Below are 17,750 nucleotides of genomic sequence, written 5' to 3' on the forward strand. Positions count from 1 at the left end.
TACACCAGGTCTGCTGGGACAACCAGTCCCTGTACACCATACGCAGGTCACAATGTTATAGTTTTCAAGACCTTTTTTCCCTTAACCACTGTTTTCAAACACATTTTCTAATTCACTCACTCTCCTAGTCTTTATGCATATAGTGCTAAGAAAGAACAAACCCACACAAGAGCTGATAAAAGCCGGAGGGGAGGAAAGCCCATCTCTCCTGTTTCCAGCACACTGCAGGGAATAAATCCTTAACACCAGCAACTATAAAGAGAATTCTGATCCCTTCTGTGAGCAGACAAGTCACTGCAATGGTTCTCAGTAACTCCCTAAAGAGCTGGTAACATTCAAGTTTAAATGCACTTGAGGATCCATGGGCACGCTGGCAGATGTCGCACTGATACCAGATAACGTTTCCGTGGTTTTACAGCCCCGTTTATCCGAGTTTTCTTTCAGAACAAATCTCTCCAGTGCAGCCGAAGGGAGAGCCCACCAGCACCCTGCCAGGTGGGCACTCTGCACACACACAGCTCCCACAGCCACAACGAATGAACCTGAAAAGCAAGTCATTCCCCTGCCCAACCCCACCTTCTGGGATTCTCAGCCATTTCTTACGAAAACAAGAGATAAACAAGCAGCGCTAGATTTGATTTGGGGGTTAAGTGCACCCGCACCACTTCGTGCTCACCAATTCTCCTGTGTTTGTGTCAGCCTGGTCCTTTCTCATCAGCCTTCAAGCCCCTGGGTGAATCACCCTGTTTTCCACTATCAACACTACACCAAGGTTCCGAGAACACACACACACACAAATGCTACCAGAATGAGTTGCCCAAGTCCTGGAGACCTGCGCAGCCACCAGCACACACCGCCCAGCCCGCTCTGACCTCTCTTTGATGGAAAACAACCGCCCTGTTTCACAAAGAAGCTCCTACAGGAACCTCTTCTGCAGCAAAGGACACATTGTCTGCAACTGCCTGAAAACGTGAGTGCTGAGCAAAACAGGTCACACATGGCCTGAATATAATGGAGGAAAAAAACCATGCTGGCATTTGTTTCCTTTGTTTGTATTTTTCTTAGCAACACAGCCAGAAAGTCCTTAGGACCGTGGAGGTGTCTCCACAGGCACTCCAACATTATTGGCTAAAATGTTTTAAGCGGAGCATCTGCTGTTGATTCAAAGAAAATTAAATGGAGCATGAAATAGAGCATCAATACGCAGGAATCCAGAGGTGCTGGGAATTAGTCCACAAGCAGCAAGAAGCAGACAGCTCCAACATGAAACTGAAAGGAAACAAGGTGGTCAGGACAAGGCAGAAGATACGGTTTATTTACATCATTGAGAGGTATCAGATGAAAGCAGCATCTTAGCAACAGACCCAAGAGGGAATATCAATACACAGTCAAGAGAGTTGAAAGCAAAAAAGTGCTTCAATTTGAGTAAATGTGAAGGAGAAAAGGCTGTAGAAGTGAACACTGAACCGTCATGAAGAAAAGTCTGTCTAGGATAAACCATAATTAGACAAACAGAATACCTAACCGCAAAACCAGGTGAACTGGGGCCTAGAAAGGGACTAATATCCTCACTAATGGCACATGGATTCCTACTTACAGGATTCACATCAGATTATGGCAGCTGGGATAGCACCTGCTTCCAGAACAGCCCCGAGCATCAAGAGGGAACAGTTGTGTGACAAGAACAGAGCTGCTGCTGAGAAACACAACCGAGGCTGTGGCCCGACTCTGGGACCAAAAGGGGTCCCTGCAGCTGCTGGGCAGGACCCAGAACAGCTGGACAAAACCCTGGGAGCAGCAGCCACCACCACGCACCAGCTGCAACACGGTCTGGAGAGCCCAGGAAATGCAGGAGCGGGAATAAAACCAACACGCACCTTTTGTAAACACACTTTCTAGCAAGGCACACGGGCAGCCCCGGGCTCAGGGCTCCCTGGGGCAGGAGCAGACCAGTCTGTTGGTGCCTGGCACAAGGGTCCATCGCACCCAGTCCTCTCTGCAAACACTCAAAACACACACACGAACCAGATACAGTTCTATACCGCTGTTCCTCCTCTCCTCGTTATGCTCCTCCCTACTTCATACATTTTTTTTTCCTACAGAACAGAGCCTCCCAAAGAAAGAGCGAGCTATGGGTTTCCAAATAGAACAGAATCTGACAGTTCAGTTTTATTTTGATATGATCTTCACACCAAAATGGGGAGACTTTGCATGGAGGCTCCTCTTGGGAAGGGGGCTCTGAAGGGCAGACAGCGGAGCAGATGCGGTTAATAAGGGCCCTGCAGAGCTGAACAACCTGCACCGGCGTAAAGGGAGAAAGAGACAGCACAATATCAACAAGCTGGTACTTATCAGCTGCTCTCCCTTGGTAAGCTGTGCCACCAACAGTCACTGCTGCTTCCCGCTCACATCAGGCCTTGCTTTTACTATGAAAATCAGCCAGACAGGACTATTATGCAACTCTGATGTAATAGGAGACCCCTTAAAGCGCAAAACTGCTTTTAAATATGCACTTCACTCCATTGCACCCATCAGCACAGTGAGCGTTATGCTCAGTGAAGAGAACAGGCACAGCCCCAGGACACGGGGCTGGCAGCAGCCGGGGGGACAGAGGGTCCCGGCCGCCGCTCTCCCTCCCTGCACCTCTGCCAGCTGCAGATCACGTGAGCCCAGCCTTCCTCCCCAGCCCTTTCATCTTCCCCCTCCGTCCCCTCCAACAGCCCAAGACATCCCCCCTTCTCAAGCAGCAAAACCCGTTTTTTCCACAACGATGCCTGTGCAGAATTTGGCTCCATCAAAAACATAGTGCATGTAGTTTAGACTTGCACAGTATTTCCTCAGTCATGGCCCGTGGAGGTGACAGTATTTCGACCTGTCTCGGTGTGTTTTGCAGCACCCGACTATGACGAGTGTCCCCGCGACCTCCCAGGGATGTCACCTCAACCATCAGGTAAAAGCAACCGGACTCACTAATTAACGCACAAGCAGGTAGGGCAGGCTCAGATCTCCTCTCCTGTGGCAAAGCTCATGCCAAGAGGTTGGAGCAATTAAACACTGAAAAGTGACAAACACTCCCATGTCACAGTCATGACAGAGAGAATAAAATAATTCATGTTCCCCCCAGTCCCAGCCCATCCTGGGACACTGGTTTAACTAAACACCAAGTGGCACAGCCAGGAGGTTTTGCGGCCAACAGGTTATTTGGTTCTATCTGGGTATAAAATACATGGAGCAGAGCTGTAAATGTTCCATCACCCACGTCCGTACAAGAAGCAGGAAAAGAGGAAATTTAAATCACTTGCACCAGCCCACAAACCCTAAAGCCTACTGAATGCAGAACAGCTGTTAAGAAAAGTCATATATTAAAAGTATTTATACACATTCCTCCACCTCGAATAATGATTGTGGAACTAACTGAAACCTTGCTACTCTCTTCAAAGAGCACGTCAGTAATTAGTACATCTAGAGCACAAGAGCTACACATCAGCAGGATTAAGCTTTTACAGTAACTATGGGTTGTTATTTTATGCTACGTAGCAGTCCAATCACTCCCAAGGGCACTGAAATAGATAATACTGCTGCCTAGAAATCAAAATTCAGCTTGTTCTTATCTCACAGAGGATGTTGTGTTTCATGGCTTTTGTAAATAAACACACTGCAACTAACATTAGAGGATTGCTGGCTGTTACAATAAAACTTAATGCTGCAGGATTCTTAACTTAGAGCAATTTCCCCAAACAGCATTCAGTGACAGCCGATCAGTGTTTGATAACATCCACAATAAATAAACCAGTGCAACAGAGTTTTATTGTGATTCGATATTTTTTTTTCAAGTCATGCGCTGTACAAACGTTTGGTTTGGGTTTTGAGTTGCTGGGTTTGGTTGGGGCCTTTTTATTTCAAAGTGATTGGAATGATTAGTTTTTCTGTTTATTTTGAAGTAGTAGGATGAAAACAGCACCCCAAGTTCGATAGTTGATCAGCACACGGGATTCAGTGATGAGCAGGGACTGTTACAAGAGCGTCCTCAGGAGGTCTGGAAATGTCTACATTCTGTGTAATAATAAAAATACAGAGGAGAATATTTATCATGCAGCAGTAAGAGCAACAAAACCACCAATCAGACTCCTTTACAAGTACACAGCTGCATTTATTTCAAAGCAGAGATTTTCTTTTAACCCCCCCACACCCCGAGAACGCGACTGACAGCTGGTTGGTGTTCCAGAACCAGGGAGCAGGACAACAGGGACAGTAATGGCTGATCCCACACCGACAGTACTGCCACAAGCTCAGGTCACTCGTGCTCAGGAGGAAACGCTGCACAGGCCCAAGCAGGAATCACTGAAACCCGTCCTTCGGCACGCACACCACTGCCCACCGAGCGACTGCCAGTGCTGCGCTAACTGTGCCACACGCTTCTTCCCCAAGGGAAGATCTCAACGTTTGCTTGTATTACAGGCAATGGACTACACCTGACAAACCAGAACAAGCTCTTCCCGGACACCCTGACCATGCGAGACTGATCACACCAACAAGACCTCACCTCATTTTGCAGAGGCTGTAGAAAAAAAAATTACATCCAGTGCAGCAAATTATTCAAACCCAAGCAAAAGCAGAACAGCAACGCAGCCAAACCCTCGCGTTAGGAAGCACAACCGTGAGTGCAGCCGCGCAGAACCTGGCGCAGGAGCCACACCTGCCACCGTACCACAGATGTGCGACCAGGGCTCCCCTTCGACCAAGAAAGCAGACTGATAAACTGTTGGGAAGTTCATTCCAAGATCTCAGTCTAAGATTTGGCCCATTTTAGGCCAAATCTTGCCAATTCCTGAAAGCTCATGCTGATTGGTTTCATGAGTGGTACTTGCTTTACATCCTGGTAAGCAAACTCAGCTTCACTAACATCTCCCTCTCCCCTTCCATCCACAAAAGCAAAAAGGAGATCTGTAGTTCTTGCTATGAGCCATCTCCCCGTCATTCACTCAGACAGAGATGTAAAGCACACATCTCACCCCAGTGCTTGTCTTCTGGCCCAAAGAGGGAACCCAAGCAACAGCTAAAGTAACTCCCCAGAATTATTTTCAATTAAAGGACTACAGACTCCTTCATTTGAAAAGGTCAGGAACTTAAGTCACTACAATGCCGACAAACATGAGGCTTCAATCCACTTCAGGCAAATCTTGACGGTACAATGAAGTCCACACATACCATAACAAGTCTGGTGCTTTCCCTGCATTCCTGCGATGTGAAAGCAGAGGCTTTCAGCTGCAGCCGGGAGCGCGCTGCTCTGAAACACGGCTGCGAATCACTTGTGGGGGCACGGAACAGTACACTTCGGCAAACAGCTTCATTGTTTGACGATGTTGGTTATCTGTGACACGGTATTTAATTAAATGCTTTGACTTCAACAGACTATTGGAAAATTTTACAGAAGTAATTAACATTTTCATAGGGGATGTCACTGAAAGACTTTGAAATGTTCACAGCCTTTCGAGCAGCGTTTAAACAGAACAGGACCAACTCAGTCCTTTGTTCAGCCCACTGCATGAAAAGCCACCACCAGCCCACAGCACTGCTCGGGTTTCTCTGGGGACAGAGGGAGAACAGGGTTTGGGGTCTTTGGGTAAAAATGCTCCTTTTTTGTCTTTTTCAAAATTCATTAACATGATTTATTTCTGTTCTAAATAAACAGCTTTGTGTCCACTACAACTCCCGCATGACCCTCTACATGCACCTGAAATACAACCACCCAAACCCAACGTCAGGGCAGCTCCATCACTCACTAAATGTGTTAACTGGAGTCACTTCGCAATTCAGGCGGAGTTTCCCCACCCCCAAATAAATATCTTCAGTTAGAAAAGTGGCATTTCCAACAGCAATTCCCAAGATACTTCAGCAAGCTGTAAATTCAGCACTAATATTTTATAAGCCAAACTAAAGATGTTCAGTTGATCTATGTAACTTCACACGGATAACCTGCCACCTGCTCTGAGACACGCTCTCGATTTTCATCACGCTTCTCCAGCGCATTTTGGGCACTGGGAAACCAGAATGGATTTCCTATACCAAACTAAGACACAAAAGTGGTAGAGCAGAAGGAAAAAGGGGAAAAAGAAAGGAAATACACAAAGCTACTATCTACCAGAAAACATCTTGGCTATGAACAACCAAAAGTCAGCGTGTGCAGAACTCAAACACCCAAAGCCATGAAAACGAAACTTCTCTGCAGAACCCTCCAGCACGAAATCTCCACAACCGCCACAAATGTGCACCCTCACATACGGAACACATTTTCTGTTGCGTGCCTTACAGAATACACATAAAAACACATTTATCACTCTATTCCTTTTCACCATAAACCACTGTTCTGAAAACCAGCACAAACAGCCCTTCTTTCTCACGTTATCAAACTGACTTTGAATTGAGCAGCGGGCACACGGCTCAGCCCCCCAGGGAAGCAGCACCATACCCGCAGCGTTGGCACGAGGATCTGCGAGGGAAGCAGAAATGTTTGACGATGACCCGTTTTACTAGCCAGAGCTCATGTGTAAGATATAAATTTGCTCCATCAATGGGATTTCCTCCCCAGCCCCCAAACAGCAAACCAGTAGTAGTAAAGCTTGATTTGTAAAATTAAATACACTCAGCTGAGTTATCAAGTCATTTCTAACCATGAGACAATGGAAATCAGCTCAGACAGTACATTATGTGAAGTTATCTGATCTGAAAACCATTCTTACCTCGGGTTTATCTCTGTGTGTGTTCACAGCTTCGACATTCAGGAATATAGATTCGACTTTACATCCTGTTGATAGAAAACACATTTTTAGAATTGGTTGGCTTTAAAAGTATGTTTATAGTAAAGATGCAACCCAGTTTTGAGCTAGTAAAGGTTAATCATTTCCCCCTTCTGACTTATACTATACTAGAATCTCCCAAATTCTGAATAGTTAAAAGCTGTTAGAACAAATCTATTCCACCACAATTAACGTATTCCAAATGAGATAATCCATCTCCTATTCTCACCTTAGCTTTATCATTATTGTCTTTGAAAGAAATTCCATGGTTAAACACACATGAACAACATTCAGCCAGAATGTTCTTACTTGTAGCTTTTTGGTTTTTAAACATCCTTAACTTCTTAGAATTTCATTGTAATGCACAAGATAAATGCTGCTTTCATTTTTTAAAACATGAAAATGATTATGAGAAGGTACAGTGTGTGTTATTAGCAACCCCATTCCTCTGAGTGCAACACAGAGTTTTAACCCCCAACTAAACAGAAGTTTAAAGTTGATTTCTGGAAAGGAACTTCTCTCCACCCAAAAACAGGAGAACTCCAAAGAAGTGAGAAAAATTAAAGTCAGAAGAGACAACTATGATGTAGGTAGCATAAGCTGACCCACTTAGGAGAATTAGTTACTCAATACATTGACACCACATCATTTTAAGCAACATCAAATTGCCAAACTCTGTCTTACCTCACACGAACACAACTCTTACAGAGTAGCATTACCCTGCACAACCCTCATTAATGGTCAGACTCCTCTGACATACCACAGGGTCTGTCTTCCATCACCAATGTTTGTTTATGGTTTTGTGCTCACTTGTTTTCTAAAGTCGCAACACGCTCCCCAGAATTACTGCATGCCACTTCAGGAAATTACTCCAGGAAAATTAGCCCTTCTTTAGAAAAACACTGCACTTTCAAAAAAACTAATATAAATTAATAAGACAAATATTTGGCTTTCCTTAAGAAAACCTATTCTGAGAAACCCCATTTGTCACAACCACTGTGAGCTACCAATGCAAGAGGGCCAGCACTCCGCAAAACAGTCAACAGGAAAACAGATTTTAAGGGGGAAAAGCACGAAGAGTCCCTGGTCATCCTGCTGACAGATACACTGTGACCCCACAGCGAGCAGAAGCTCTGGGCCCTGGCTGTGGCCACCCCTAAGGACGGCTTACACAGCAGACGCGCTTCCCCCAGACCTCGCAGTCCTTACCGCCGGCCGAGCTTAAGACAGGAAAAAATACCATATGGAAAGCTTTAAATATAAACTAAAGGGTCATGAGTTACTCCACAGTTAATTGCAACGTGCATATTCCCAACTCGTTTTTCATCACCGAGGTGCAAGTTCCTACCAGAGCAAGATGCAGCTTCTCTTTCCTGTGTTCCCACACAGACACTGCTACACTGGATTCTGGGGTCAGAGTCCCGCTTATCCTAATCCAATTCTCAGCTGGAACAGATGCTCCCCTACTAAAGCTCAGATGTGCAGGGTGGGAGTGACACCCGCTTCCAGCGCCAGGAAGAGTCCCCTGGGGAGGTGTCACCCCAGAACAGGATCAGCTGGATGTATGAACACACCGTGTTTGACCCCGCACCCTCACTGCGGCCAAGGGACACGGCTTGAAATCATGCTGCACAATACTAGTGTATAAATAGTTCACATAGTCCTTGTGTTTTCAGATGGCCAAGTCCCAAAGAGCAGGTCGTCTGAAGTGTGCTCATCAGACAGACATATCAAATGCTTCAAAAAATAACCATGGCGTTTCTTTCACTGGAGTCAAAAGGACAAGGACTGTATTTCATACCACTTCTCCTTTCTCATTCAGTGGGTCAGTAAATACTGCAAACATCCGGGTCCCCTTAAGATTTATGAACAGTCACCCAACTTCCCACTTTAAACAAACAAAACAAGCCCAGAAAACCAAAACAAAACACACAAAACAACAACAAACAACCCCAAACCAACCAAACACAAACAAACAAACAAAAAAGTGTAAACCCAAGTTTTAGGTGTTCTATTTTCAGAACTCCAGCTTGTCATGCAAGGCTGGGAACACCAGAGGTCACCAAAGCATAGACAGTTATTACTCACTGTAGGACGTCACTGCAATTAAACAACAAAAATCCCTTCAGACAGATTTTGCAGTGTAACAGCTATTTACTTGGGCACAACTTCACTAGAAACTTAACAAAAAACATGTCTAGACTACTACTTTTCAAAGTTGATAATCAAAGACAACTTTGCATTTCTGATGAACAACTCAACTAGCATTTTTTGGCAATCCACTTCCTGGTAAGCTGTGCAGATAATTCTGTCTATAAATAATCTTCTGAAGTGTAATAAGATATAGGAAGATATAATTAAGCCATCATTTAAAGAACATTACCGGCAGGCACACGTTACACTGAGGTTGAAACATGGGCAAAACATAATTAGCTATCAGCCTAACACCCGTTACAACCCACACCACACACTCTACGAGCTGGAGGCAAATCTCAGTTAAGGCCCCTGAGCCAGGCCTGGTAACAGCTGCTGCCAACAGCAAACGTGGTTGTGTGAAGGTTCACAAACAAAATCTTCAGGAAAGAGAACCAGTTTATTTAAGGGTAAAGGGAGCTCCCTTTGTAAGATGTTAAACCTACAGAAATTTAAATTTGCCTGTCTTCTAAAAAGCAAGACCCTCCAACACATAATAAAACCTGAGATCTTACTGTACCAGATATGTAAGTGGCACAGGTTTGCCAGAGGAATTAGTGAGACAGTATGAACTGAGTACAAAAGAAAACTGTCCACTAGCAGTTACAGCCACTGGGAGTCTCAGGCCTTCACTAATATATACCTATTTTCTGGCATAACGCAAAGCAAACGGAAACCAAAGGATTCACTGATTCTTCAAAGCTGCACAGACATACATGAATGTCAAAACTAAGAGTTCAATTCTCTTTTACAGCAAAATAAATTAGAAATGTGTTTTAACTGAAATGCCTCACAAAGTTTACTGGTAACACAGACATAAGTAACAGTATAGTTACTTATACATTATATACACTTAACACCACTCACCATAAGCCACTGGCGTCAGCTTTAAGACTGTATGCAGCGGGCACTTCAGGTAAGGCAGTTGTTCTGAGAAATTGAACAACAAATTACATATGAAATATGGATTACAAGAATGCTAACTCTTCTATTATGTTACAGGTCAACCACTTAAAAGTCTCTTTTTATCTGACAGAGTATCTGTTTTCTTCCCTAGCACTGCTATTCAAACAGCTGCAGAAAAACAAACATTACAGCCTAACAGGCGAGAAGCAGCTCAATAAAAACCACCTATGTGGGGAGGGCAAATAGGAAAAAATTACATTTGCATACTTGCCAAGCACAACCACCCTCTGATGATAAAAGAAATTGTTAGAATTCACTGTTTGGAACTCTAATCAGTAAATTTTCAAAAATTAGATCATTTGGAATGTATCAAGGAAGACCCACCTGCGGGCTTGTCTAGAAAGTATGCGAGCAAACAGCGCATGACAGCTTGGTGACATATGACAAGCACATTTTCCTGCCTTTCAAGTTCCATAATTACTGGTTCCAGTCTTTGAACAAGATCTTCATAGGACTGGGAGGGGAACAGAAATACACAGCACATTAAAAAGGGAAAACTCTTTGAATCATACATAAAAGTTGATCATACTTCCATATTACTCATCTTCTACATGTTACATTAGGGCACAAATACTGTAGTGATAATTTTCCTTACATTAGGAACACAGTCCAGGTCTTCCAGACTACCAAAGAGCATCCATATAACAAAACACAGCTCCCTCATGGAAAAGCTGTATTAAACTAGTCACTATGATCAAGAATTTTCATAAAATCCCTAGAATTTAATTCACAGCACCTGCAAATGTACAGGTTAAGTCTTGCACATTATTTTCCATACCTCATCTTCAAAAGCATCTCTCTCCCAAGCAAAAATCTGGGAAGCCCAGCCTACAGTCAGCATGCAAACCGTTCACAAAGCCTGACTTGTTCAGGCTGCCCTTTGAAAGCCAGCTAACAGCTTGGTGAGCTGGCCTGGTGACGGCAGCCACCATCCCACCCAGTTTCGCCATGCCAGGCGGCCCGATTCCTCCTGCAGCCCGGCCCATGCAGCATGCACAGCGACTCTGCTGCTGTGGGTCACCAGCAAGACCTCCACGTGTGTGTGCTAAAGGTGATTTTCACGTGCACAGCAAAGACAAGACTTGCAGAACGTGTCCTGCCTGGCACACAGGGTCACACAGCCTGTCACGCAGCAGGGCAGGCAGGACCAGAGCAGAAAGGCCTCACCTGGTGCCAGTGCAGGCGTGGGGGCTGCCCAGCTGGGGAGAGCACAACTGACCCAGACCTTGGCAAGAGGGACCCAGCGGGCTCCAGCCTGGCTCTGCAAACCCTGCGACAGCTACTATGACACAGAAACTGCCTTGGACAAACCACTGAGGTCAACTGGTCACCCCAAGGGGTGGTTTGGAATGTTTGTCACCATCCTGGAGGATGGCATCAGTTTGAAAAACAAACACTCCTTGTTCACATGGATTAGGAGAACTTTGCAGCTTAATAACTGCCTCGTTAGTAAGACAAGGGTCACAGCCACAACACCCCAGCTCTTATCACAGGCCGCCCTTAGCACAGTGATTACTCCTGACTGCTGAGGAAAGACCTCAGAGCTCCACTTCTCAGGACACGAACAGCTCCCCAGGACACAAACGGAGCAGCTGGTCCAATGTCCCCTCGGCCCTGCTGCCCCACCCCCAGCCTGCAGCACCCACAGGGGCCTGTGATCATCTGGTCATTGCTGTGCTGCCATGGCTTTGCTTTGGAAAAGCTGCCGCAAGTTATTTTCCCAGAGGCAAGGAGTTTATTAAAGTGAAAGACCAACGTGGCTACAGATTTCCGCAGCGTTTCAGCCAGAGCCGCATGCAAAACAGCCCTTCGCTCCAGCACGGATGGATAGAAAAAGGCAATCCTGGCAGTGTGCTTGGCATATGCAATAGTTTGAAGCCTTGCAATCACTCTTCCTGCTTTATCACTGCAGGACCAGCACAGAAACGATGCCCAAGCCCAAAAGATAAAAGCTCTCAACTGTCTTTCTAAATCCATTGTTTCGTTTTTCAAGTCCTGAATTAAATTAAATGGTCTGAGTTCAATCTGTGCAAGCTCCTATGTGCTCCCCCTGGAGAGTGAACAACCTTTTTATTACTTTTCTTTTTTTTTTTTTCTTCCTAAAGACAGCATGCATTTATTAAAGATGACAAGGAAGCACTGCACCTGAAGAGAGAAAAAATTAGCATACCTCTCCTTTAGGGTATCTGTATCTGTATTTGTCTTGGTCTCTCAGTGCAAATTCAAGTGGATAATTTTCCTGTATTTCTTCATATGTCATTTCTTCACACACTCCCTATAGGTAGTAAAAATAATTTTAAAGCATGGATTTCCAGCTGTGCAAAAAGCAGATATCACTCTTAAATAAAATCATATGTAACCAACTTTTAACAATGTATTTTGTTATTCTGACACTTAAAATTCTCACAAGTGATGAGCAGAACACTCAGTTGGACTCAGATGTGGTTAGAAGGAATCCTTAAATCCCTATACAAGTGAAGTTACATCCATGGGCAAGCAAGGTCACTGACCAAGGCCACATTTGATCTGTTGTCCCTGCTTACATATCTTACGAGTGCAGTTGGAAAGTGCCAGCTAGCAAAGCTTTTTTCTTTACAACCCCCACCTACCAAAAACTTATTAGCATCAAGGCTTCTACAGGGGAAAGTTTTACTGGGAAAGACAAACCAAGCCCAAATTAATTACAGCAAATGTTAATAAAACATTTAGCCTTGTTAACAGGAATTAATGAGAGTCATTCCAGCCTCCAGAACCAGCTTAAATTACTTTCTACCCCATAAAAGGCATATAATTACAAAATTAAGTACTTCATTCTCTAGCAAACAAAGCAATTTATCAGATGTTTAGAAAACAACTTACTGCATCTATCTCATTCAAAACCTTCCACTGCTCATAAGGCACTCCCAAGGCTTCAGCAGTCTGAATTGTCCTTTTCATCTGGCTGGTCCAAACTTTCAGATCTTTGATATTTTGCTCACTAATAAACTGTGCCAAGCTTTTGGCAAACTGCAAGAAAAAACATTAGACACCGGATGAGGGCTCAGAGCCAACACACTGTGTTCAGTTTGGAACACAAAGGCTCTATCTAGCCTCTGTAAACTCATTAGAACTTCTCCAAAAGACTCCATTGAAGTTTTTGCTAAAAATACAACACATTCTGTTAAGCCAAGAGGGACAGGGGAGGGGAGGGAAGGAAAGGAATACAAGGAAGACACAAGTTTTCTGCAGCTCCCATCTTTACCTCCAGGAATTTTCCTTTCAGCTTTCACTTATGAACCTTTCCAATTATCCAACAAGCCAGGATCTTACAAAAATACAGTTACAAAATAAAGCTCGCCTGACAACTGCTTTGTGCTGTACAATAAAAAGGAATTTCAGCCCATAGAATTGAGATGTAAGGAGCGCGTACCAAATCACAACACACAAAGTGAGTACATCCAGTTTCCACTACCCACATACGCAACTAGAAAAAAAATCCTTCTTAAACACCTTAAGAGGAAAAAGGTGCAGAGGAAGGAAGCTGTAATGACACATGCACAGACATACACAAAACCCAGTCACACTTGCTCAGAAGGCACGTACCTCTTTCCCCCTGACAGACAGTCCGGGATCTCCTCCTATTCTCCCTTTCAGGTTGAGTTCACTTTCTCCATGCCGACAGAGGTAGATTGACCGAGGAGTCACATGGATATTCATGAGGTAGTAGACGATCCGGCTCTGGATGTGATCCATTACTCTGTTCACAAGGTAACTCCTTCCGACATCCATAATTTTAATATAAGAAAGATCCCTTTCACGAGCAAACAAAAAAGATTTATAAGATTTCACATAGTTTCTATTAGCATATACCACAACCTTCCCACCCTCTCTCTCATTATAAAACAAAGGGGCAACAAGCAAAAGTAAGAAACAAATCCTCAGTTTCCCATGGAATATGCATTAGTCCTAAGAAATAACGCAATACTCCAAAGGTACAGGATGAACTCTATTCCTTTCACATGTAAGCTGCTCACATCTCTTTTTTCTCTGTTCCCTTTACTTGCACTTTGTCTCTCAAATCTGGATCCTGCTCTTGGAAAAATACAGCCCTCCCACTGACAGGAAAGTTCAGTGGAGTCATTCAACCGTGGTAGCTGCAATAAGATATCCAGATACTTCACGCCACCAGGTATTTTTCTCCGGGTTACAAACACTTCCCCCACAGCAAGTATTTGTCTGATTACACCAGGAGCCAAAAGGCACAGGTCGCTATTTACCCATCTCAGGTAACCCTTCCAGAAAAACTACAGATCAGAAGGACCAAGGACTAGCCTGGAGCAAGACGTTCTCTCAACTACTCTATCAACAACTATTTATTAACAGCACTATCATTTACCCCATCACTACCTTCTCTTAGCATCAGAAAGGTTATTGTTTCAATTTTCACTGCTATAATTTCAAAGTAGCCTCTAGCTTAAAGGAGGAAGAAAATCTGTTGAGCTGAAAGTAAGCACTATTGGTTCCCAGCAATGCGTTTGAGACATTACACCACTATAAATGAAGCAAACTTATAATAAAACCAAGCATCATCACCTCATCTCTTTGGAGTTAATCATTACTATCGCATTCAAGCACAACCATTAGGCCTGTGACAGAAACTACATGCATGAGCTGATCTGACTGAACCAGCTTCACACTTACGCTCAATTACATTAAAATGCAGCGCAGCCTTCTCTATAGCACTGGTCCCAAAACAAACCAGGAGCAGCTGTATGAGCACAGCTCTAAAACCCACACTGAAATCCTGGACTGCAGCAAGAGAACAGGGCTCCTCCTCGCATGGTTCATCCCTACCTTACTTTCAAGTGTTGAAAGTGAATGAGAAACAGGTAAGTTCTTTGGCATGAGGGAAAATAACCTAGCTATGAAAGCTTCTCACAGCCCTCTGTCTGCAGGATACTTTGCAAGTACAAATAAATAAATTCAGAAGTCACATTTTTAAGACCAATGTGTTAGAAATTCATCTCAGCCATATCAGCAAATGAAGTTATGCTTACAAATCACTCATACTTACAAATCACTACATACTAAAAAATACCCAACCAAAACTAGTAACGACCAACCACTACAGCAAGTCTGGAATAATTTCTGTTCCAGAAGAACCATACCATTCTCCAAGTGGGTAAATCAAAAAGAACATTGTTCCAGAGTAGACTCAATAGCCAACTTTCCTCAAGCAGGCAAGTTTCCAGCTACACCTCCAAACTCAACTCTGTCTAATTTGTGAAAGGAAAGAGAGCTCAAGCCATTAAACAAACATGACTAGAAAGCCCTGATCCCCAACAAGGGATGCTCCATCCTCTAAGGAAACATCTTAAAATATCACAATTGTGATCACAGTATTATTTCATCACTTACTTGTCAAGAGTTTCATCTAACGTCTCATATGAGTTCTTGTAGCACTCTATTCTTTTCATGAAGTCTTCTGTCGCTTCATCATTACTACAATCAACGTAGTCAGGACTACCCAGCTTCACTTGCTGTTTAAAATAAAAACAGCAGTAGTACAGTAATTCCATTTTTAATGGAATTTAAATAAAATAAGAAGGGGCACAACAGAACACAAAACCTTATTTCTGGAACTTAATTAAAATACATGTAAAGCAAAACCAGCTATTCTTTATAGAATTAAACTTCTGAGTTAGTATACACATGGACAGGAAAAGAAGTGAAAAGTGTTCCATTAATGGGAGCTAATGGTTTTTTCTTCTGGAATTTCCTGTAAGGAGGAATACTGAGCTCCTTTAAACCTCTTGACTAAAAAGAGTTAAAGCAAACTTTTCTATACTCACCACAATGTTTGCAGCAATCACCTCTGGATCAACACATACAGACTCAACAAAAAAAGTCTTCAGTCCGAATGGGAAGCCACGGGTACCGAAGGAGGGAAGAAGGAAGATGCGTTATAAAGCCTCTGGAAACCAACACACACCAGCACCATGTCGCCCACTTCCATGCCAATCCCTGTTTCAGCAGGGCCACGAGTTAACTTCCCTTCATTGACTCAGGTTTCTCCAGAAAGCCTCATCACAAATCATTGGCTTACTGTTCCCTGAAGCATCATGCTCTGTACTCTTTTCCCCAACAATGCTTATAAGTAAAAAAAAATTGCAGTGATAAAAACTGAGGATGGAGAGGATGCAAGTTCAGCCACACAAACAGCAACTAATGCTTCTGAAATAATAATTTAGAAGCCTTTCAGCTAATGGAGCAGCCTCACTTAAAAAGAGGTTTGTGTTTTGCTGTATCAAAGGTTTATGGGTACACAAGTTTAGAGGAAATGAAAGATTACTGGAGAACAGCTAATGCAAAATTATCCTGGACAGAAGGCAGAAAGCCACAGAAAGTTTTTGGTTGGTACAGAACTAACACAGAATTCTCTCTGCGTTTCTGTAGCAAAAATACGAACTGCACCAAGAACATCTAGGAAGGATGTGGCATATGCTACTGCACTTAACTCAGATACAGGCAAAACTATCACTGCCTTACTTGTCCAGGTATTAACTCAGAACTCCTTTGCCTTTGATTTACCTTATATCCATTTTCTTCACCAAATTTGTAAATAGTTTCTCTACGCTCTCGAGTTGTGTTTGTAGCATCAAAGACCTAGGAATAATTACAGGAGAAGGTGAGAGAGAGGAATTTAAAAAGCATCATAGCCATGAGAAGCACTGTGTTAGTAACAACAAAAATAAGGGTTCAAAGCCCCTCAATGTGAAGGAAAGCAATGAAAACACTTCCCCTTCCCTCTAAACTGCTACCCCAACATGCCCAACAGGAAAACAAAAGATATTCCTACTTTACACTCAATTTTCTAAATATTAAAACAGAGTAATATTTTGAAAGCACTAGTAACAGAATACTGTATTTGGAAGAAGCAACAAGAATTTGAGCCTAACACATAACACAGGGCAGAACCTTCCTCCTGGCCCATAGCAGCATTAAATACTAATGCACAGTTCTTTAGTGCATTTATACTACACAAAAAAAGATGTTGCAATAAATATGCTATTCAAAATGTGAGTGTAAAACTTCTAAAGGGAAGATTTGCAAGACTTGTAAATCCTGCCCATGAATTGCAAGATATATGCAGCCATTTTTCTAAAACCTTACATTTAGCTCTGTATACATCAGTGTTTTACCAAATATGAAGTTTGCCAACGTATAAAGTTTACCTCATGCCCCCAGCAGAACTTACAGTTGATGGTTTTTCCCCAATCAGCTAATTAAAATACCAGAGTCATGTCAGTAGTCTCCAGAAAAGCAATGCTATCACAAAGTATTACTAATGTGAATACACAATATCAATAGTGTTTAACAGTACATTATATAATGTGGAGAGAAGGGGTGCATTTTCCTTAGTGCTACCCTCTCCTCAGCTAATCTCTCAAACCACAAAGGTGGTTGCTCAATACAGCATCACCACCCTGAGCTTCAGTGCAGCAACAGGCAGACCTAACAACAACTCCAAAAGAAAAAAACACCTGATTCACTGAAGGGATACTGGAATGACTCAGGCTGTGTGTTATCCAGCAGACACACACTGTTTTGTAGGGAAACATCTTCAACAAGAAACTTACAGCCACGTGCCCGTTTTCTTCACTGAGGTACTGCCGGACATCATTCAGCGCTGCTAAGGCACACTGTCTTAAAAATGAAAGAGAACAAAACTCAAATGCCAGTTCAAGTCATTTTGTTAATGCACTTGTTAGATAATCTCTCTCAAAAACACGCATTTTTTAATCAGCTCCCCCC

At 43.3% G+C, this 17,750-nt stretch overlaps 1 protein-coding gene across 7 annotated transcripts in view; it reads right to left on the reverse strand.

Moving 5' to 3' along the window:
• The window catches only part of LOC309443077 (6-phosphofructo-2-kinase/fructose-2,6-bisphosphatase 4), a 51,206-nt gene that overhangs the window by 4,168 nt on the left and 29,288 nt on the right, over nucleotides 1-17,750 (reverse strand). For 6 of the 7 annotated variants that reach the window (XR_014184730.1, XR_014184731.1, XM_082059663.1 and 3 more), the window contains exons 4-13: nucleotides 17,576-17,642; nucleotides 16,527-16,601; nucleotides 15,788-15,844; nucleotides 15,354-15,475; nucleotides 13,539-13,746; nucleotides 12,816-12,962; nucleotides 12,127-12,231; nucleotides 10,281-10,410; nucleotides 9,858-9,920; nucleotides 6,741-6,805 (exon numbers count right to left, since the gene is read on the reverse strand). Coding sequence is in view for 5 of the 7 variants with exons in the window: in XM_082059663.1 (XP_081915789.1) it covers nucleotides 6,741-6,805; nucleotides 9,858-9,920; nucleotides 10,281-10,410; nucleotides 12,127-12,231; nucleotides 12,816-12,962; nucleotides 13,539-13,746; nucleotides 15,354-15,475; nucleotides 15,788-15,844; nucleotides 16,527-16,601; nucleotides 17,576-17,642 (1,039 nt within the window). In the remaining 2 variants the exon portion in view is untranslated. Of the gene's footprint in view, nucleotides 1-3,961; nucleotides 4,054-6,740; nucleotides 6,806-9,857; nucleotides 9,921-10,280; nucleotides 10,411-12,126; nucleotides 12,232-12,815; nucleotides 12,963-13,538; nucleotides 13,747-15,353; nucleotides 15,476-15,787; nucleotides 15,845-16,526; nucleotides 16,602-17,575; nucleotides 17,643-17,750 lie in introns of all 7 variants that reach the window. The other variant, XM_082059661.1, reaches the window with a different exon arrangement.

The sequence above is a fragment of the Streptopelia decaocto genome, assembly GCF_964273445.1.
Source record: "Streptopelia decaocto genome assembly, chromosome: 8".
NCBI lineage: Eukaryota > Metazoa > Chordata > Aves > Columbiformes > Columbidae > Streptopelia > Streptopelia decaocto.